The sequence below is a fragment of the Dictyostelium purpureum genome, assembly GCF_000190715.1.
Source record: "Dictyostelium purpureum unplaced genomic scaffold DICPUscaffold_212, whole genome shotgun sequence".
NCBI lineage: Eukaryota > Evosea > Eumycetozoa > Dictyosteliales > Dictyosteliaceae > Dictyostelium > Dictyostelium purpureum.
This window is the reverse complement of record NW_003519548.1, coordinates 31,155-53,466: the sequence shown is the minus strand read 5'-3', so window position 1 is coordinate 53,466 and position 22,312 is coordinate 31,155. Positions and strand designations below refer to the sequence as shown.

Here is a 22,312-nt window from a genome sequence, read left to right as displayed (position 1 = left end):
ATAAAAAAAAAGTAAATTTATAATAGTTATAAATTTTAAAAAATAAAAAAAAAAAAGAAAAAAAAAAAAATAATATTATTTTTTTAAAAAATATTTTTTTTTAAAATAAAACAAAAAATTTAAAATTTTTTTTTTTATAAAAATTAACTAACCATTCATTTATCATTTTATAAAATAGAACTCGAGAAGAAAAAAAAAGAACACTTTATAAAACTAAAGAATTAAAAAGAACATACATCAATAAAATACACATATATATATAATATTAAAAATGTCATCATCAGATTTAATAGAAAAGCAACCATTGGACATCCTTGTCGAAAAATTAAAAGAAGAATTTAAAAACCCTCAACCTGAAGGTTTCACAGGCAATGGTGAAGTTATAACTCAATTATTATCTCAATATGTAAATAATCATAACGATTGGAAGGAATATGTTTTCTATTGTCCATACTCCTATAGTAGAAATCTTATTGCAAAGACCGAGTTATTCGAATTAATGGTAATTTGTTGGAGAAGAGGCCAACCTTCACCAATTCATAATCACGAGGTATGTTAATTTAATTACTAAATTAAACTATTTGATTTTATTGGTTATTATTTATATACTAATACCTTTTTTTTTTTATATTTCTATTTTTTTTTTTTCATGTTTTTTCATATTTTTTCCAATACCACCATCACAACCCTTCGTAAAAATTTTTTTAAAAAAAAAAAATTAAAAAAAAATTCAATTTTGAAATTTCTCTCATAAAAATTTTTACATACAAACAATATCAAAATTTTTACATATAAATAATATCAAAATTTAAATAATAATTATAATATAATTAGAACCAAAGATGCTGGATGGGATGCGTTAAAGGTCAATTAGAAGAGACTTATTATGTTTTTAGAGATACAAAATGTACTAGAGGCAAGGGTTTATTAGAGCAATCATATACTCACCCAATTGATAATGGTTCAGTTGGTTATATTACCGATGAAATTGCATTCCACAGAATGCAATCTATTGCAGAAGAAACTATTTCAATTCATTTATACTCAAAGCCAATAACAGAGTGCAATATATATTGTCCAGAAAAAGGTACAATTACAAGAAAGAGATTAGGTTACTTTACACAATATAAAAAGAAATGCAATTTAGCTGTTAACCCAGACTGCCAACCACCACAAACCAATACACCAATTGTTTCAGATTGCTCTTCATCCTCAACCACTACTTCTTCACAACCAGTTTTTCTTAAATATTAAATAATCATATAATTTTAATAATATAATTTACAATTACTTTTTTTTTTTATATAAATATATAATTTAAAAAAAAGCGAAAAAAAAAAATAATAGTTTTCCAAAAAATATCGTTCATAGTCTCTCATGTTGATTGTATGGTGTGACTAATAAAAAAACAATTAAAAACCTTTTGTATATATCATAAAATAAAAATAAAAATAAAAATGATAGTATATAGTTACATATCATACAATTTTTAAAACATATTTTTTATTCTGGTTTATTATTCAATAAAAGTGAAAAGTCAAACCATAAAGTTTTTTTCGATAGGCATAATGTTAAATTACCAAGAAAATTTTTTTATTCATTTTTTTATTCATTTTAAAAAAAAAAAAACGGATATTTTTTTGGTGTAACGATCGGTAATTTTCATTTTGATAAAAAACCCATATTTTTAGAATACACATAATCCACTAGTGGTATCTTATAATAAATTCATTTCCTTTTATAAAAAAGATAAGATTTTTAATATAAATAATGGTCAGGAATTATTCATTATATTAAACTCATGGTTTATTTTTAAAAAAAAAATAGGGAATGATGCAGATTACGATACAACTTTGATAAAATTATAAGAAAAGAGATTTTTATTGGAGATGATTAGTTGTTTATATACTTAAGAGCAATGTAAAAATTTTAGTATAAATAGTTTGTTTTTTTAAAAATAAAATTAAATTATCAAAAAGATGGAGGCAAATAAAATAAATGTTTGGTACATCACAGGTAATTATAAAATTAAAATTAATATTAAAATTAAAATTTTTTATAATCGGTTTATTAATTTTTTTTAAAAATTTTTAGGTTGTACAAATGGTGTTGGATTATCTTTAGTCGAAAAAATTTTAGAAAACCCTAATAACAGAGTCACAGGCACAAGTAGGGATATTAAAAAAATTGAATCATTATCTGTATATAAAAACCCAAATTTTTTAGGTGTTCAAGTTGAAATTGGAAATGAAGAAAGTATCAAAGAATCCGTTGAAAAAACTATAAAGAAGTTTGGTGATTTAACTCATGTTGTTAATAATGCTGGTTATGCAGTTGTTGGTGCTATTGAAGAAGGTTTAGAAAAAGATTATCAAGATTTATTTGAGTGCCTTTACTTTTATCCATTAAGAGTTATTAGATCTGTTTTACCTCACATGAGATCAAAGAAAAATGGTTACATTTTTAATATTGGTTCTATTGCTGGTGTTTCAGGTCATCCTAGATACGGAGCTTATGCTGGTGCTAAATCTGCAATGATGGCCACTACCCAATCTTTGGCCTCAGACGTTAAGCCATTTAATATTAAGGTTTCATATCTTATTTTAGGTCACTTTATGACTAATTTCCAAAAACATGTCATGTCTGATGAAGCTTTAGTTTCAGGTTTAATCGCAGATTATGACACAAAGAGTTTCTGGAATAAAATGGTTACTCCATATATGAAAATATTAACCCAAGGTGATATCAAAAAATTAGCTAATTTAATAGTTAACCATTACGCAAACCAACCAGAGTTACCATACAATCTAATCATTGGACCCAAAGAAACATTTATTGGAGTTGATCGTAAGATTAGTGATCTCCAAGCCCAAGTTGCATCTCAAAGAGAATTTAACTCTGACGTAATTTTGGTTAAAGAAAATAATTGAAGATAATTAATGCGAAATTTTTTTTTAAAAATACTATTGTGTTATAAAATTAATAAATGAATAATTTAATTTATTTATCATCTTTGAAAACAAAAAAAAAAAAATTATTAATAAATACATTTTTGAATTTTATTTTATATTTTATATTATAAATTAATTTAATTAAATATTATTATTGGTTATAATTATTGATGTTGTTATTGTTGTTGATTTTTTTTTTTTTTTTTTTTAACGTAAAAATTTGAATTTTCTTTGTATTATACCACCAGTAGCTGTTTTCTTTTCCCATTTTTGAGGAATATTCCAAAGTAATATTGGTGTTGTTGTATCGGTTGTGATTGTCCAAACTACATGGGATTGAACTTTTATTATTGATGTTACACCATGTTTAATATGTTCGGAGGTAGTATAAGGTTTCTTTGGATCTGAAATTTTGAAGAGGGATATTGATTTATCGAGTGAACCAGATAAAACATTATCTTCCAACCAAACAAGAGAGGTAATTTTATCTTTATGGGCTTCAAAGCTTTGAATCTTTTGAATATCAAATTCGTTTTTCATTTTCCAAGTATAAATTCTACCATCTGAACCACCACTCCAAACTTCATCTTTAAGAGCAACAATTGAGGAAATGGTACCAGTAGTATGTTTCCATGATTGTGAGCTGTTCATCTGAAGAGATTTTGTTTTACAAATGAGGATTTGATTTCCTGAGGCAATATACAAGTTTTGTGAAGACAATGACATCGAAGTAATAGGGCCTTCAAAGGAGAGAGAGTGTTTTTTCTCGAAGGTTTGCATATCCCAGAGACAGAGTGTACCTTCTGAACCACCACTCCATACACCACAATTATCACCAAATTCTACAAAATAAAGTACTATTGAACCTTTGTGTGGTGTGTTTATTTGTTGAACTATATTCATGGTACCCATATCCCAAATATAAATAATTGATGAGTTTGTGGCTTCCCAGATATATTTACCAACTTTAGTGAAACCTGTTGTTAAATTTGAATGTGGACATTTAAATTCATTTACCAAATGACCCTTCTTTGCTGACCAGAAACAAAGGTATCCTTCTTGAGTTTTGGTCCATACTGAATCACCAGCTTCAACACCAGCTAAAACTTCTAGTTTTTTATGGGCTAAAACATTACCAATAAAATTGATTGGATTTTGAGAGTTGTTTGATGTACTTAAAAGGTTTGTAGAGCTAGTGCTTGAGTCGGTGGTATAGTTATTATTATTTATTGAGTTTACTAAACCAGATCCACTTGGTGATGATGGTAACGGTGTTGTGGTTGTGGTTGTTAATGATCTATCTTTTTGATTTAAATCTTCGACACTGGCACTACTTGAAATACTAGCACCGTTTGGAGTGTTTGATGAAACTGAAACATTTGATTTATTAACTGAACTACTTGAACCAAGCTCTTCTAATTCTTTGACGACATAGCTAAATGCTGGTCTTTTCTTTGGATCACCACTCCAACATTGCTCGATAACATTTCTTAAACGACTTGGCATATCATCTGGAAGGGTTGGTCTAAGATTTTCTTCTCTAATCATATTGATGAACTTTATTTTACCGTGTTTGTATTCATCGAATGGATGATTACCAGTATAAATATTATAAAGAATCATAGCGAATGAATAGGTATCAGCCTTTTCGGTATAGGATTCTTCTTGAGCACCAATTGCCTCTGGAGCCATCCATTCGAAATTACCTAAAAGACCAGAAACAGAATGGACTGATTGTTGACTTAAACCAAAATCAGCAACTTTAGCACAAACTGGAGCATCTTCGTTTAGTGAAACAAGGAAAATATTTGGTGAACGAAGATCACGATGAACAATTGGTGGGTTTTGATTTTGCATATATTCGATACCTTTGGCGATATCGATCATAATACGAAGTTTAACACTCCATTTAATTGGATGATTTTTTTCAAGAAGACGATGGTAAAGATCTCCACAAGGAACAAACTCCATAACCATACGTGGTGGGTTATGCATAAGACCGAAAAGTTTAACAACATTTGGATGATTGAGACTTGACATAATAAAAACTTCACGTTGGAACTCTTGGAATTTCTCTATTAACTCTTCGTCACCACCCTCTAAAATTAATGATTTAATAGCAACGACTGTGCCATCCTTTAAACGACCTTTATGAACTAAACCAAAACCACCTTTACCAATTTGTTTTTCATATTCAACTTCACTTGGTTCGATAATTGGGACTTTTTTAATACAAAGATCTGGAGCAATATAATCAACACGTACTGGGATACTAGGATCATTTCTACAGAATAATGATGCTTTACCATCTTGAATAGCGGAAATACAACTAGCAAATTCAAAATAGTATGGTTCGACACGTGGATTCTTTTGGATACAATGAATACATGGAATAACACGAGTAATTTCTAAACCAACATATGAACTTGATAAAAGAGTATCAATTGTGAAAAGAATTTGCTGGAAGAAGAGTGAAGCAGAATGATCAACATCTATCGAGGTATTGAATGAACGAACTTCAATGTTCAATTTATATGAGTCTTTATCTTTTGATTCAAATGATTTCTTTTTAATAAAAGTAATTAAAGCTTGATGTCTTGGAGCATTTGAGGATAATGGACTACTAAAACCGACTAATGAATTATCCAAACTACCTTTTGATGGTGAAGTGGTTGGTGAAATGTTTGAAGATGAAGAATTTGCAATCGATGAATTTAACATTGTTTTTGTATTTACAGTGGCAGAGTCTTCATTATCAGCAGCATTACCAGTATTGCTATTACTATTATTTGTTCCTTTATTTTGATCTTGAGATAAAATTTCAACCAAAACACCATTTCTCCAATAAGTACGAACTTCGATACCATTGATTAATAAAATTCTTAAAAGTAAACGAGCAAAGAAACCTAATGGCATAAAATTGAAATTGTAATCGCAACCAAAAATTTGACAACGACCACTCTCAATAGCTTGTGGTAAAGATAACCATTCTTTATCTTTGATTGAGAGAACTTCACCTTCGGGCTCCTCTGGCAAAAGACTTGGAATGAGAGATTTTTGAACATTTGGTAATTCGTAAGATACTTCAAATTTCTCTAAAAGCTTTAATAATAATGGCCAAAGTGATTGATCGTATTTACCACCCCATACCGCAACCAACTCAGAGTGATTTAAAATACCTTTTTTAATCCAGTTATGAGAGAAAGTGATGAGCGAGCTCATAACATCGGCGAGCCATTGTGGATCTAATACTACAAGGTTTCTTAAAGTTGGTGTATCGAAATGGAGAATAATACCAAGGTTGTGAAGGAATTCTGTTGCACCTTTAACATCTTCTGGTTGGAGATGTGATAAATTACATTCATTTTCATAGTCTTCGTAATCGATATATCTTTCTTTTTGAAGATTGATAGCACTTAAAGTACCATTTATTGTCATTCTACCTGGATTAGCACCTCTATTGGTGAGACGATGCTCTAGAATAATGTAGTTACCTGGAATATTCTTTTTGATGAGATGACTCTTTTCAGCTTCGTGAATTAATTTTCTCTTTAACTCTTTAATACCCTTACCAGTTTGGCAGCATACAAAATTAATGGCATTATCTTTAACACGAGTATATTGTAAAAAGTTTGATTTTAAAATAGATTCTGCCTCGCCTAACTGTTCTGGAGTACAAACATCAGTATGAGTACCAACTAAAAAAATAGCAGGAACAGCACCAGATGAACATGACTTAACCTGTCTAACCCAGTAATTTACTCTTTCTGCAAAATTTGGATCGGTAAGTTTGAATACAACTAAATAGAGTGCTTGTGAAGTTAAAAAGAATTGATGGGTTGGATAGAAAACTTGTTGACCACCAAAATCCCAAGCAGAGAAATCAACTTTTTTTCCTTTAATATTTTGAATTTTTACACCTTCAGTTGATACGGTATCACCACTAACTTGAAGCTCTGCTTTCTTTTTCTTTGAACCTTTCAATGCTTGACAAAGACTTGTTTTACCTACACCTTCTTGACCAACAAACATTAATTTAACTTTATTCCAAGTTTCACATTTCTTTCTCTCCAATATATTTTTACAGAATAATAAAAGATTTTTGGTACCTGATTGAACTACACTATTCGGGAAATTACTTAATGGATTGTCTTGAAGTTCAAGGATTTTGAGGTCGCCCAAATAACAAATTTCTAATGGAATATCTTCTAAAAGATTACCACGGAGAATTAAAATTCTGAGTGATTTTAAGAGCTGAATATCTGCTGGTAAAACTTCGATTCTATTGTCACTAAGATCCAACTCTACTAAATGACTACACATTTGTGTAACTGACATTGGAAAATGATTTAAAGATGATTTTGCTAATGATAATCTTTTACCTTTTCTATCTCCATTCTCTACAATTGCTCCTAATAATGCCATAGTACCAGTAACTACTAATGCTTTACTATTATGTGTTAATAATGAATCAAATACAATTGCATGACCTGCTCTATGTGCTTCTTTCAATTGTTCCTAAAAAAATTAAAAAGAAAATTAGTATTTATAAAAATAATTAAAAAAAAATCATTGAAAAAAAAAACTTACAGTTGAAACACCTGATAAAATAATTTCATCTAAAAGATTAACATCACCAGTCGTGCATGCTTTTGTTAATTCAATTTGTTTTTTATGATGTGATAATAAATTACATGAAACTTTTAAAACCTCTCTACCATTGTCATTTGATGTCCATTCGATAAATTGTAAACCACCGCTTGCCTTCTTAAAATCTTCGCAATAACTAATACCTGGACCAACATTAACTACGACTATAAATGATGGTATAATTGGTGTATCTAAATTTTGTTGTTGTTGTTGTTGTTGTTGTAATTGAACTGTTGAGACAACTCTTTTGAGATCTTCAACTGACTGTTTATTTTTTGCATCAAAAGTATAAAGATTGCACTCTGCCTGAACCTGAATTTCTTGTTGCTCTTCATCATCATCTGTATCTTCATTATCACTGCCCATTTCGTCTTCGTTGTCATCTAATGGTGATAAACCTGAATCATCTGGATCTAAATAAACTACTCTAAAAGAATCTGATATAATTGTAAATGTTGTGTCGATAGAATTCATAACTTGAATAACCAATTCCTTCATTGCACCATTTACATCAACACCAATTTGCTTTGGTGCTGTTGGTACTGGGATTTGTTGTGTTTGTGATTGATCCATTTTATATTTTTATTTTTAATTTTTAAAAATTAAAAATATTTCTTTTTTTTCTTTTTTTTTCTATATTTATATTTATATATAATTTAATTCGAATTTATATGTATTATTACTAGTTGATTTTTTATTTGTTACTATTTTTAAAAAAAAAAAAAATAATATATAAATTAGTAATTGTTAAATAAAGAAATTTTGAAAAAAAAAAAAAAAAAAAATTAAATATATATACAATAAAGACAAAAAAAAAAAATATTATTATGTTTATACGAAAATCATAATATTATAAATATTTTTAGGTTATATAATAATTATTTTATTATAATTATAAAAAAATTTAAGAAATAGAAAAAAATAATTTAAAATTATAACAAAAAAAAAAAATTTTAAAAAAAATACAAACTAAAACCATAATAAAGAAAATTAATAATAATAAAGAATTATTATTATTATTATTATATTATTTTTATATTATATTGTTTTCTGTAGTTGTGGTTGTTGTTTTTTTAATATTTATTTTAATCTATAAGTTGATCAAAAAAAAAAATAAAATAAAATAAAAATAAATAAAAAAAAAAAGAAAAAAAATTGTTTATAAAAAATATATTAAAAATTATTTATACAATAAAATAAATAAAAAAATTTAGATAATTTTAAAAAAAGAAATAATAAAAAAAAAAAAAGAAATAAATTTAATAAACAAATAAATAACAAAATAAACAACCACCACACATAACCATACATACACACACAAATAAAAATACTTTATATATTTATATAAAAAATAAAATAAAAAAATGAAAATATTATTTTTATTGTGTATTTTTGTGTATTGTGGTTATGTTGTTGTTTATTGATTTTTTCTATATTTTTAACTATACACTTTGTTATTATATTATAACTATATTTTATGTAGCAAAATTATTTTAATGTTGTGAATGTTATTATAATAATAATATTATATATGCAGATTATTATATGATATATAAAATATATGATATGAAATTGTGTTTTTGAATTGTTATTGTTTATTTTGTTTGTTTTTTTTTTTTTTTTTTTTTATGATTGATTTTATTTATTTATTTATAAATATCTGATTATTTATTAATTTTATTAATTTTTTATTTTTATTTATACCAACTTGGTTTTTCATCAGTGTAATCATAGGATACAAAAATTTCTTCGTCTTTTTTGATTGGTTTGATTGATTTGATTGATTTGATTTCACCAAATCTGGGATGGTTGTAGAAGGAATATTCTGCATTTTTTTTATTTAGGTCGTGGTTGGCCTTGTGGGAAATGGTGGCACAGTATTGGGAGGTGCTGGATAGGTGGGAGGGGACATCGATGACCACATCGCTGTTTAAACTGATGGTGTTGCTATTTAAATCCCAAGATCTTTCGTTAACGGTTTTGTGGGGTATTCTAACACCATTGTAAAATGATAGAGTGGTATTTACAGGAATATCTACACGTGCGAATAAACCCTCGCCAGAGTTTGGAATTGATGATTCTTTGACATAGCTGTAATAGTTTTCATAGATATCCATCATCAACGGGTCGCTTGATATGGTGGTATCAGTTGATATATCGTATCTAATTGGAAACTCTTTAACTTTTTTAGGTAGTTCTTTATAATATTCTGCTAAAGGTTTATCATTTTCATTGTCATTTTCATTGAATTGTAGTCTATATTTACCCTTCACTATTAAACCATTTTCCCACTGTCCTTCGATTGTGAATCTTTGATCTCCAAATTTATAAATACCATGACCGTTCAACGATCCATTCCCCCAGTTTCCTCTGAGTGAGCCTCCATCGTCCATGTATAATGTGCCCTTGCCGCTTCTAACACCTTCTTTGTAGTATCCTTCGAATATAAGTTTCTTTGTTTCTCTATCAAACTCTTTCACTATTCCATTTAATGCCCCACTTGAAAATGATCCTTTCAATGTTAGTTCCTTAGTTTTGTATTTTCCTTCGCCTACAATTTCGTCGTTCTTCCATTGACCCGATAATGTTACACCATCCAATATTAATTTACCCTTACCATGTTTTTCATTGTTTTCATTTCTCTCACCAATATATTTTCCAACCTCTTCACCAATATCTTTAATAACTTTATCATTGTTGTCATTATCATTATTGATTGTATTATTGGTGTTGTCATTGGCATTTATTTCATTATTAACTTCGCTAAAGAATTTTTTTTTTCTCGGATTGCTATTATTGTTGTGAATATTTGTTTTTTTAACTTTATTATTTTTTAAAAATGATTTTTTAGATTGTTTACCCATTATATTTATTTATTAATATATTTATCTATCTGTTTAATTAATTAATTTGTTATTAATACCGAGAAAATAAAAAAAAAAATAAGTGTTTATTAAAATTAAAAAAAATAAAAAAAAAAAATAAAAAACTGATTTTTAATTTTTTTTTATTTTTTAATTTTTTTTTTAATTTTTTTATTTAAATTGTTTATGTATTTTTTTCAAATTTAGATTTAGATTTTTATTTATTTTATTGTTGAAAAACAATAGTTTTGTTTATATTTATCACAGTTTGTAATATTACAATCCTATAAAAGCAATGATGTTTAATATATTTTCTAAAAAGAAAAAAGAAGTCACCGAATCAAATAATCAAGGATCAACCAACAGTGTTTGCTACGAGGGGGGGGCTCAAACCCCTAGAATTTACCACCATTAAATGAAATTCAAATTTTATCAGAGCATACAAAACCAATTAAAACATTATTAAAAATTGATTCAGAAAGGTAGGTTAGATCTAAATAATTAAAATTTTTATACAATTGTATAAATACAATGATAATAATAATAATAATAATAATATTTTTATTTACATAGATTGGCATCGGCAAGTGATGATAGTGTTATTTTAATATGGTCCATTTCAACAGGTAGATTGATAATGAGGCTTGAGGGCCACACTAATAGAGTCACATGTTTATTGTCCTATGGAAATATACTGGTTTCAGGATCAATGGATAAAAAGATTAAAATATGGGATTTAAATAAAGCTCCAATATTTCATCAAATGAATAAATCATATTATTTGGAAGCAAGTAAAACATTGGAAATACATAAAAGTAGTTTAAAATTTTTAGAAAAAATACCAAATGGATTTTGTTCAGTTTCAAATGATGACGATTTAATAATCTGGAGTGAAGATGGCGAATTAACTAAAAATATAGTCAGAAAATATAAAGAGTGTAAATATTATATTTAAAAATAGATATAAATAATAATAGATATTAATATTTATGTTTTTTTAATTTAATTGATTGATTTAGATACACACGGAATATTATGTGTAAATAGTTATATTTTAGTGGCTGGATCATCATCACCATTTCTTGTTGCCTATAAATACGATTCACAAAATGAACCCGCGAAAACATTGGGTGAAACAATTACACATAAAGATTGTATAAGTAGTTTATTCAATGTTTCATCAAAGCATTTTGTAACAGGTTCAAAAGATCAATCAATAATTATTTGGGATTCAGAAACACTATCACCAATTCATCAATTATATTGCAAACAGCCAATAAATTATTTATACCCAATTAATGTAATTATTAAATTGCACCAACAAACAACATTATTGTTTAAATATTTCAAATTACTAATTTATTATTAAATTAAAAAATATTTAGAATTTTATTTTAGCAACTATTAAAAAGGGATTTAGTATATTTGATATTATGAATGGTACAACTGTATTGGAGCATGTACCAACAGAAATAGAAGATAATACAACTACAGAATTAAATGGTGCAGTTACTTTATACGATCATACTAAAATATTAACATGGGCGGATCATCGTGTTTCCGTGTGGAACTGGCCCTATGAGTCAGTCCTGGGCACAAGTGGTAGCGTTTATAACATTAATAATCTTAATAGCAGTGGTGGAGGTAATAAAAAAAGAGTACCATTAAAACCAACTTTTATCGGCGATATGAAGGGCCACACCGATTATATCAATTGTGTAACCGTTTTAAGTGAAAACTCAATTGCTACAGGTAGTTCAGATTGTAATATTATTTTATGGAAGGATGGTAAAGTCCAATCAGAGAGTAGAACATTTTTATCAAACCATATGAACGACTCTTATGCGAAAACAAGCAGTCAGTATATCGAACACTATATTGATGAGCAACAAGACTATAACGACGATCCAACTTTTGAACAAAATATCTAAAATAACAACAGTAAATTTCAAATATAAATAATAGCAAGCAAATGTAAATAAATTAATTTTTATGTTATATGTACAAAATAAAATAAAATAAAATAAAATAAAATAAAATATAAAAATTTTAAAAGTATAAAAAAACAAAATACTTGTTTTATTTAAGCCTGTGGTGTATTTTTTAATAACATCTCGAGGAAATTTTGGTTTGCCCCGATATCATATTCCTCTTCGTCATCATTATCATCACCATTGGCATTGCCTTCTCCCTCTGGGGTATTGTCTTTTTTCACCTTTTCTATGGTTTCACTTTCAATAGCATTGTTGTTTGGTTTCTTTTGATTTCCATTTTCTTTACCATTATCATCGTCGTCGTCATCTTCTAAATCGCTAGTTGAACCATTAGGGTCGTATTCATGTAACAGCCTTCTCCATTTCTTTACCTGGCCAACCCAACTTCTTCTGCTACAGCTTTGATATATATCTGGTGTTTTGGGATCTGTAAATTTTCTTTTATCTCTGTAATAGTAATAATTGCCATAATAAGTATTAAATAAACATATCAATAGATAAAGGGTACTTACTTTGGCACTGATTTTATATAGTTGTCATAACCTAATGTATTTTTACCAAAGTCAATTTGCTTTTGTCTTTTTTTTATTTTATCTTCATCTGTTTCTTTTCTTTCTCTGAGTACTGATGGTAATGTAAAGTTTTTATTTAAACTATCATTTTTATAAACTTTATTTGGTGGTCTATCATAAGGCTTGGATCGATTATGTGATCTATCATTTCTATCATATTGTGATCTATCTTTTCTGTCATCTGTTTTATCATATTCCCTATCTCGTTGATTGTATGATCTATTATTATTATTATTATCATTATCATTACCTGTACTATATGGTTTATTGCTATTATATGAGTTTCTTATATTATTAAATTTGTTGGTATTTTTATAGCTATTTTTATAATTATAATTGTTATTTATATTGTTATTTATATTGCTATTTATATTATTTATATTATTATTTATATTATTATTTATATTATTATTTATATTATAATTGTTATTATTATAGTTATTATTGCTATTATTTTTACCATCATTATAATTATTGTTGTGGTTGTTATTATTGTTATAGTCTAAAAATTTATATTCTACATTATTTAAATTGTTTGAATTATTAAGATAATTTAAATCTAAATTAAAGCCACCTTTTGTACCGTTGTTATTGTTATGGTTGAAATCGCCATTATTATAACTGTAGTTATTGTTGCTATTATAATTTGTATTGTTATTTGTATACATTTAATTTATATATTTGGGATTTTCCCTCCTTGTTTAATTTTTTTTTTTTTTTTTTTTTTTTTTTTTTAATTTTAAAAAAAAAATTTTAAAAAAAATAAAAAAATATTTCTTTTTTTTTTTTTTATAAATTTTTATAAATAAATAAATAAATAAAAAATAATCATTATTATTTCTCTATGTTTATATTTATATTTTAAATTATTATGAATAAAGTAATTTAATAATAGTAATAATAAAAATAATAATATGGAAGAAATTTTACTATCATCAATTGATGAATCACTTAATTGTGGTTTATTTAAAAATGCAATGTTTTTAACAGAAAGATTATATGCATTATCACCAAGTGAAGATAATTTATTTAAAATGGCACAGTTGTATTATAACATGGGAAAGGCAAATCAATGTTTATTACTATTACAAAGCAAGCAATTAACAATGATAAAGAATTTATATTTGTTAGCATTATCAAATTATGATTTGGGAAATATCCAAGAGTCTGAAATTTCAATTTCAAAATGTTGTGTATACTTTGAAAAATATTATAAAAGATTAAATACGACAACTGCAGCATTAAACGAAGGTAATAATAATAATAACAGCAACAGCAACAGTAATAAAACAAGTTCTGGTAGTGGTGGTATAAAAGACGATTTCGACTTGTATGACTTTTATGACTTTTCACAATCTTCAAATGATGAAATTAATAGTCTTTCGTTTGGTTTCGATTCACCAGCAAGTATAGCGTCAATTTATTATCTTATGGGTATGGTTAGCAAGAAAAAAAATCAAAAAGAGAAATCAATTAAATATTTAAAAAAGAGTGTTCAAACTTATCCATTCTTGTGGTTAGCATTCGAACAACTATGTAATATATGTCCTGATGAGATTAATGTAGATGATTTTTTTACCCAAAATAATACATTACCAATTAATATAAATAATAATAGTAATAATAATAATATAACCATTAATGTCAATAATGATAATGATATAATCGATGAAAATAAACAAAACCCTCAAAACACCAATATAAACTATAATCAACAACAACAACAACAACAACAACCAGTCCTTAGAATGCCACAATTTAAATCGAATGTAGGCTTAACACCATCTTCATTTTATGATTCATCCTCAATTCATATTACTCCCATTAATTTTAAGGCATCAATTCAACAACACCAACAACAGCACCAACAACAAACCAATCAGAAATATTCAAATAAATATTTCATTACACCACAAACCCCACTTTCACACATAACACCAATTTTATCAAATAGATATTCTAAAAATCATGTTGAACCAATACCGATGGTAATGGATACACCAGATGCCAAAAGCTCAATTCATGCACACTCCACACCATCACCAGGTGTACATCATTCTAAACACCAACATCATACTGGCTATATCCCACCTCCACCAGTTAAAAAATTTGATCCAATTAGTACACCAATATCAATGGAAAAAAGAAAGCCTCTATTTGGAAATATTTCATCACACGAATCAACCAAGACATCTGTAACAACAACATCAAATAAAATTGAATCCACACCAATAACATCAATCTCTAATAAAAAGAAACATGTTAATTTTGGTAAAACCGAACAATTTAATATCAAAGATTTATCCAGCGATGAGGAAGATGATATTACCACCACAACCAAAAACACCACAACTACAAAAAATTTACAACAACGTATCATTGAAGAAGCAGAACAAGATCCATACGAACAAGATCAATTAAATATCTCAAAACCAGATTTTTATGAATTTGATGAATCCTCAATTTTAGATTTTAACGATACAGATATTTACGAAAATTTAATTGAGTTGCATAAAGGACAAACCCAATTATTAGAACTGTTCCATATATTAGGTGAATCAGTTAGATTACTTTCATTGTAAGTTAACCAACTTATTATTTATTTCCTTTAATAAACCATAAATATTATACTAATAAATAAATAATAATTCAAAATATAGGTATTTATGTAAAGAATCAATTGAGTCATTTAAAAGACTTTCGATTGAACAATATAATACAGGTTTTGTACTAACCAAAGTTGCAAGAGCATATCACGAATTAATCGACTATAAGACATGCAGAACCATATTCCAAGATCTATCATTAATGGAACCATATCGTTTAGAAGGTATAGAACTCTATTCAACTCTATTATGGCAAATGAAAGAAGAAACAGAATTAAGCTATATAGCACACAAATTTTCAGAATTTGATAGACTCTCACCATACACTTGGATTGTTGTAGGCAATTGTTTCAGTTTACAAAAAGATCACGAAAGTGCAATTAAACTATTTAGAAGATCTGTACAATTGGATCCAACCTTTACATATGCCTATACACTCTGCGGACATGAATATTTAGCAAACGATGAATTAGAATTGGCACTAAATGCATTCAGAATGGCAATTAGATGTGACTCAAGGCATTACAACGCTCACTACGGTATTGGTTTAGTATATTATCGTCAAGAAAAGTATAATCTTGCAGAATATCACTTTAGAAAAGCACTATCCATTAATCCATTTTCATCCGTTTTATCATGTTACCTCGGTATGACATTACAACACAACCCTCAAAAGATACCAGAAGGAATTGAATATTTGTATAGATCCATAAAACTTCAACCAAAGAATACATTTGCCAAATTTAAATTAGCTGCCTATCTTTACGCAAATCAACAATTCTATGAAGCAATCGATCAACTTTTAGAATTTAAAGAACTTGAACCAAGAGAAACTCCAATCTATATCTTACTGGGAAAATGTTATAAACGTTTGGGTGATCTAAATAAAGCTTTAGAATATTTGAACACTGCTTTAGATCTCGATCCTAAAAATTCAAACTATATTCGTTCAACTATTGACAAGCTACATGTAAAAGATGATAATGAAAACGAGGATTATTTCCAATTAAATTAAATAAAAAAATAAAACTATAATTTCGAAAATTCTTTTTTATTTAAATTAAATTTTTTAGATTTCCTTTTTTTTTTTTATTTATAAATCTATATGGTTATTATCAATATTATCAATATGATTCTTCGTTTTAATATTCCATATATACACAATAATATTTTTTTTTTATAAAACTATAAAATATTTATTATATTTTTTTATTATTTTGAAAATTAAATTCTATCCTATTTATTTTTCCTTTGTTGCCCAATTTTCTTTAATAGCGTCAACATTAATTCCAACCATTGCCTCACCTAAATTTTCACTAATCTTTGCTAAAACCTCTGGATTATTATAATGTGTAACAGCTTGGACAATAGCTTTGGCTCTTTTTGCTGGGTCACCACTTTTGAAAATACCTGAACCTACAAATACACCATCCATACCTAATTGCATCATCATTGCAGCGTCAGCTGGTGTAGCGACACCACCAGCAGCAAAATTGACAACTGGAAGTCTACCCAATCTTTTAACTTCTTTGACCAACTCTAATGGTGCTTGAATTTCTTTAGCATAACTATATAGCTCGTGTGGGTCCATATTTTGAACTTTTTTAATTTCTTTATTTACAGCTCTAGCATGACGGACTGCTTCAACTACATCACCTGTACCAGCTTCGCCCTTGGTACGAATCATAGCAGCACCTTCTGCTATTCTACGTAAAGCCTCACCAAGATTTCTGCATCCACAAACAAATGGTACTTTAAATTCGTGCTTATCAATATGGTTTTCATTGTCGGCAATTGTTAAAACCTCGCTTTCGTCAATATAATCTACACCAATTTGTTCGAGGATTTGAGCTTCTACAAAATGACCAATTCTGACCTTTGCCATAACTGGAATAGTAACTGCTGCCATAATTTCTTTGATCATTCCTGGATCACTCATACGAGCAACACCGCCAAAGTGTCTGATATCAGCTGGAATCTTTTCTAAAGCCATTACTGCACAAGCTCCTGCCTCTTCGGCAATTCTTGCTTGCTCTGGAGTTACAACATCCATAATAACACCTCCCTTTAACATTTGAGCGAGTGATGCTTTAACTCTAAAAGTGTTAACTGTACCATTAGTATTATTTCCATTTGCATTAACTCCATTTGTTTGGTTGGTATTATTAGTGGTTGTATTATTAATTTCGTTATCCATTATTTTAAAAAAAAAATTTATTTTATTTTATTTTATTTATATTTATTATTTATTATTTATTATTTATTATTTATTATTTTATCTTATTTATTTTTATTATTATTGTGTTCTTAAAAAAAAGTAATGATTTTTTATATTACTAATATTTTATAAAATTTGGTGAATTTAAAAAAAAAAAATTAAAGAAAAAAAAATTAAATTAAATAAACAATTTAAAATTTAAAAAAAAAAAAAAAAAAGAATATGGATGTTTAGTTACTTTTGGTAGCCCCAAAAGTCTGAATCAATTTTATTTAATTTTTTATTTTTTTTAATTATTTTTTATTTTGTGTATCTGGAAAGAATGTGGTTTTTTTGATTTCCTCTAAAAAAAATATCATAATAAACTAAATTGGGTAAGCTAAGATGATAAAAAAAAAATTTTAATAAAAAAAAATAATAAATTCAAAAAAAATGGATAAAATGTGCAAATATTGGTGGTGCAATATTGCAAACCACAATCATTATTTAAAATTTTATATTTTAAAAATAAAAGTAAAAGTAAAGAAAATTCTTTTTGGAAGCAACAACTTACTCTTTGTGACTCAAAAATACCAAAACGATTTATAAAATACCATATAAAAAATTAAATAAAAAAAAAAAAATAAAAAAAATAAAAAAATAAAATTTTATAAAAAATTTTAAATTAAAAAATAAATATTTATTTTATATAATTTTATAAAATTCTTTTTTTTAAATTCCAAATACAATCAAAATCAAGTTTTTTTTTTTTTTTTTTTTTTTTATAATATTCAAATTTAAAAATGGGACCCAATTATTAATAATCAAATTTTAAAAAATTGGGGTTTTAGCATTACAAGGTGGTTTCAGAGAGCATGTAGATATGGTAAAAAAAATAGGTACCGTTTAACTCTGGAAACATCAATTATGAAATTCAAGTTGGTGAAATTAAATCAGTTTCGGATATTAAAAAACTACAACCGGATGGAAATTATATTACCAGGTGGCGAATCAACATCAATGGCAATTATAGCCTCAACACAAGATGAAAATATTTTTTCATATTTAAAAGAATATATTAGTAGTGGTAAGATGGTATGGGGTACATGTGCTGGATCAATTATGTTAAGTAATAATGTAGAGGGTCAAAAACTAGGAGGGTAGGTTCAAATATTAATATTATTATCATTTATTAAATTTATATTAACTTTTTTTTTTTACAATTATTAAGACAATCTTTAATTGGTGGTTTAGAGGTTTTAATTAGTAGAAATTATTTCGGAAGACAAATAGACAGTTTTGAAACAAAAATAAATATGAATTTATGCTATGATGATGGCACATCTGAAAGTATAGATGGATTTGAAGCAGTATTTATTAGAGCACCTGCCATATTAAAAGTTTTAGATAGCAAAATTAATATAATTGGTGATTATCAAGTAACAAAAAAAGATGGAACACAAGAAAAAGTTATAACAGCGGTTAAACAAAATAATATACTTGCAAGCGTATTCCACCCAGAACTCACATCCGATCTAAGATTCCATCAATATTTTTTAAAATTAACTCTTTATAACAAAATAAATTTAAATAAATAATTTATTAATTAAATATATAAATAAACCAATGAATTAATTAATTAAATTAATTATAATATTTTGTATAATATAAATATATATATTATAGTAGACTGATTATATTTGTTTTATATTTTTTGTTTTTTTTTTATATTTTTTTTTTTAAAAAATTTTATTTTATTTATTTACGTCGTTAAACTAGAAATCAATTTATTTTAAAGGTGGGTATAATTTAAAATCGAATTTAGTTTGATGGGACTTCGACTGAACCTTCTTGGATGGCTTTTTGGATTTCTTTGGCTGGTTTACCGTTAATTCTGCAACCAACTGAGACACAAGTACCTAAGATTTCTAAGACTGTACCTTTGAAGTCAACAGCTAAAGATTTGTTTCTCATGGTTTGGGCAATCTTGAAGATTTCTTCGATTTGAATGTTACCAGTGTGTTTAATGTTCTTTTCCTTCTTTCTGTCTCTTGGTGGTTCTTTGAGGGCTTTGATAACAAGGGAAGCGGCAGTTGGTAAAACTTCTGGGGTGGCAACTCTGTTTTGGATGGTTAATTTGACTGAAACTTTCATACCTTTCCATGGTTGGGTGGCTTTGGCAATTTCATCACCAACTTTCTTTGGGGAAACACCAAGTGGACCTAATTTTGGGGCAAGGGTGGACATAGCACCGGCTTCACCACCACATACTCTGAGGTAGACTATTTAAAAATATAAAATATTAGTAAACTAGTTTTTAAAAAAAATAAAATTTGTGAAATAAAAAAAAAATTAAAAAAACGAGAAAAAAAATACGAAAAAACCCGTGATTAAAAAAAAAATTCTATTTATTTTATGATTGTAACTGGATAATTGTTTGCTATTTTAATTATTTTAATTTATTACTTTTAAAAATTTATTTTAAAATAATAATAAAAAAACTATTTTTTTGACAGTAATTTTTGATGGATAATTTTTTAAAAATAACCTAGAATCCAACAATAAATCCACTGTTTAAATTGCACTACTACTATTATTATTACTAAAATCCAATGTTCCTATGCTATTTTTTTTTTTTCGTTTTTTTTTATTTATTTTATTTTTATTTATTAATGTTATTTCCTAAAAACCTGTATTTGTAAATGATTGGGTTTTGTTGACTTTGTTGGTACTGATGCTAGTTGATATTATTTATTTATTTGTTTATTATTATTATTATTATTTTTATTTTTATTTTATAAATAATTTTTTTTTCTACAAATAAAAAATTATTTATATCTTTTTTTTTTAAAAAAAAAAAATAAATAAATCACGAGTAAACAAAAATAGTATAGTATTATACTACTGTATTCGTATGTATTGTTTATTATTATTATTATTATTATTTAAAAAGTTTATATGTGATTCTACCTTCAACTTTTTCACTTGGATCAACTTTTGGTGGCATTTTGTGTATTCGTATTAACAAAACAAAGAGTAAAAAAATTAAAAAAAAAAAAAAAAAAAATGTGAATTTTTTTTTCAACCGAATTGGCATAGAAAAAAAAAAATTGAAAAAAAATAATAAAAAAATCATGGCATAGCACAAGTTTGTAAAAAAAAATTACACAACTTTCACCTCTACGTAAAAGCTTGGTAATTATTTTTTTGACAAAAAATATTTGTATGGAGAAAAGTTTTTTTTTTAAAAATAATTTCTTCAATTATCTCTTCTATTATCTCTTTATTTTTATTGATTATTATAATGTTTTTATGATTATTTTCTTATTATTTTATTTATTATTTTAATAGTTTTATATCATTATAGATATAAATTAAATAATTTAATAATTATTATATTATTTAAAATATAAAAAAAAAGATATAATAAAATATAAAAATAAAATATAAAAATAAAAAATAATAATAAAAATAAAAATAAAAATAAAAATAAAAATAAAAATAAAAAATAAAATAAAAAATGATGGGTTATTATTAGTTTTTACAAATACATACTATAACTACTCTATTTCTGCATTTATTCGGTCATGTTGTCAAAACTGAAAAATTAAAAAAATTAAAAAAAAAAAAAAAAGATTTTGATTTGAAATATTTTTTTTTTAAAAAAGATAAATAAAATTATGCTATAGATACACTGTTTTTATTTTTATTTATATATAAAAAATTGATATGAAAAATGGTTTTGTAAATGTCACTATTTAATGGGTATGATTATATTTTTTCTATTTTTATTTTATTTTTATTTTATTTTTTTTTAAAAAAAAGATTTTTTTATTGACATGGTATTTATAATGAAGACAGTTTACTAAAAAAAATAAGAGGAAAAAGGAAAATAAATATAGGTGTGTGTGTGTTTTTTTTTTTTTTTTCTTTTAATTTTTTTTTTTTTTATCTTTTAATTTATTTTTTTGTCTTTGGGTGTTATTATTTTATTTTTGTGTGTAATTTTTTTTTACTTACATATAATCCAATAACAAATAATTATAAACATTTAAAGGAAATAAACAAATAAAATTTAAATATTATTTAATTTTTTTTTATCACTTTGATACATTTCAGATAATAAAAAATTATATTAAAAATTTAATTAATTTTTCATATTATTAAATTTTTTTTTTTTTTAATTAAAATTTTTTTTTAATTAAATTAAAAATTATTTATATAACAATTCATATCATTTTTTTTTTATTTTTAAAAATAATTATCATTTATTTGAAAAAAAAGAGGAATAATAAATTATATGTATAAATATTATAATAAATAAACATAATAAAAAAAACAAATAAATAAATCAAATAATTAATTAAACAAAATCAAATCACATCATATTTAATCAATAAAATAATAAAATAATAAAATAAAAAAATGGAAATAATTCATCATCAATATCGAACATGAACAGGGTTTCCAGGTAGATT

At 25.7% G+C, this 22,312-nt stretch overlaps 9 protein-coding genes across 9 annotated transcripts; 4 read left to right on the top strand and 5 right to left on the bottom strand.

Annotated features, from left to right (window-relative positions):
- Positions 1–271: 271 nt before the first annotated feature.
- On the top strand, positions 272–1,254 carry DICPUDRAFT_154741 (uncharacterized protein; the record flags this gene model as incomplete). Its single annotated transcript, XM_003290197.1, has 2 exons — positions 272–550; positions 835–1,254. The coding sequence occupies 2 exons, from the start codon at positions 272–274 to the stop codon at positions 1,252–1,254; spliced, it is 699 nt and encodes a 232-aa protein (XP_003290245.1).
- A 725-nt stretch (positions 1,255–1,979) lies between these two features.
- DICPUDRAFT_88868 (uncharacterized protein) lies at positions 1,980–2,930 on the top strand (the record flags this gene model as incomplete). The annotated part of the gene is made up of 2 exons (XM_003290196.1): positions 1,980–2,016; positions 2,095–2,930. The coding sequence occupies 2 exons, from the start codon at positions 1,980–1,982 to the stop codon at positions 2,928–2,930; spliced, it is 873 nt and encodes a 290-aa protein (XP_003290244.1).
- A 106-nt stretch (positions 2,931–3,036) lies between these two features.
- Positions 3,037–8,674, bottom strand: roco4 (uncharacterized protein). Its single transcript, XM_003290189.1, has 3 exons — positions 8,572–8,674; positions 7,542–8,305; positions 3,037–7,469 (listed from the first exon to the last, which is right to left on the bottom strand). Exons 2-3 carry the CDS (start codon positions 8,172–8,174, stop codon positions 3,159–3,161), a joined length of 4,944 nt encoding a protein of 1,647 aa, XP_003290237.1. The 5' UTR covers positions 8,175–8,305; positions 8,572–8,674; the 3' UTR covers positions 3,037–3,158.
- A 621-nt stretch (positions 8,675–9,295) lies between these two features.
- DICPUDRAFT_154738 (uncharacterized protein) lies at positions 9,296–10,465 on the bottom strand (the record flags this gene model as incomplete). The annotated part of the gene is made up of 1 exon (XM_003290188.1): positions 9,296–10,465. The coding sequence occupies one exon, from the start codon at positions 10,463–10,465 to the stop codon at positions 9,296–9,298; it is 1,170 nt and encodes a 389-aa protein (XP_003290236.1).
- Positions 10,466–11,174: 709 nt separating this feature from the next.
- On the top strand, positions 11,175–12,396 carry DICPUDRAFT_88866 (uncharacterized protein; the record flags this gene model as incomplete). Its single annotated transcript, XM_003290195.1, has 3 exons — positions 11,175–11,403; positions 11,485–11,765; positions 11,851–12,396. The coding sequence occupies 3 exons, from the start codon at positions 11,175–11,177 to the stop codon at positions 12,394–12,396; spliced, it is 1,056 nt and encodes a 351-aa protein (XP_003290243.1).
- A 152-nt stretch (positions 12,397–12,548) lies between these two features.
- DICPUDRAFT_80982 (uncharacterized protein) lies at positions 12,549–13,699 on the bottom strand (the record flags this gene model as incomplete). Its single annotated transcript, XM_003290187.1, has 2 exons — positions 12,549–12,906; positions 12,972–13,699. The coding sequence occupies 2 exons, from the start codon at positions 13,697–13,699 to the stop codon at positions 12,549–12,551; spliced, it is 1,086 nt and encodes a 361-aa protein (XP_003290235.1).
- A 246-nt stretch (positions 13,700–13,945) lies between these two features.
- Positions 13,946–16,652, top strand: DICPUDRAFT_154735 (uncharacterized protein; the record flags this gene model as incomplete). The annotated part of the gene is made up of 2 exons (XM_003290194.1): positions 13,946–15,609; positions 15,692–16,652. The coding sequence occupies 2 exons, from the start codon at positions 13,946–13,948 to the stop codon at positions 16,650–16,652; spliced, it is 2,625 nt and encodes an 874-aa protein (XP_003290242.1).
- A 164-nt stretch (positions 16,653–16,816) lies between these two features.
- On the bottom strand, positions 16,817–19,227 carry DICPUDRAFT_95090 (uncharacterized protein; the record flags this gene model as incomplete). Its single annotated transcript, XM_003290186.1, has 2 exons — positions 16,817–17,746; positions 19,221–19,227. 2 exons carry the CDS (start codon positions 19,225–19,227, stop codon positions 16,878–16,880), a joined length of 876 nt encoding a protein of 291 aa, XP_003290234.1. The 3' UTR covers positions 16,817–16,877.
- Positions 19,228–19,575: 348 nt separating this feature from the next.
- On the bottom strand, positions 19,576–20,863 carry DICPUDRAFT_49047 (ribosomal protein L12). Its single transcript, XM_003290185.1, has 2 exons — positions 20,805–20,863; positions 19,576–20,116 (listed from the first exon to the last, which is right to left on the bottom strand). Exons 1-2 carry the CDS (start codon positions 20,839–20,841, stop codon positions 19,656–19,658), a joined length of 498 nt encoding a protein of 165 aa, XP_003290233.1. The 5' UTR covers positions 20,842–20,863; the 3' UTR covers positions 19,576–19,655.
- Positions 20,864–22,312: the final 1,449 nt, after the last annotated feature.

Excerpts from the sequence above, each read along its gene's own strand:
- roco4 (XM_003290189.1), bottom strand. The coding sequence starts at position 8,174 with ATGGATCAATCACAAACACAACAAATCCCAGTACCAACAGCACCAAAG. Across the intron at positions 7,470-7,541 it reads TTTTATCAGGTGTTTCAACT|GAACAATTGAAAGAAGCACA; the intron begins GTAAGTTTTTTT and ends TAATTTTTTTAG.
- DICPUDRAFT_49047 (XM_003290185.1), bottom strand. The coding sequence starts at position 20,841 with ATGCCACCAAAAGTTGATCCAAGTGAAAAAGTTGAAG. Across the intron at positions 20,117-20,804 it reads TCCAAGTGAAAAAGTTGAAG|TCTACCTCAGAGTATGTGGT; the intron begins GTAGAATCACAT and ends ATTTTTAAATAG.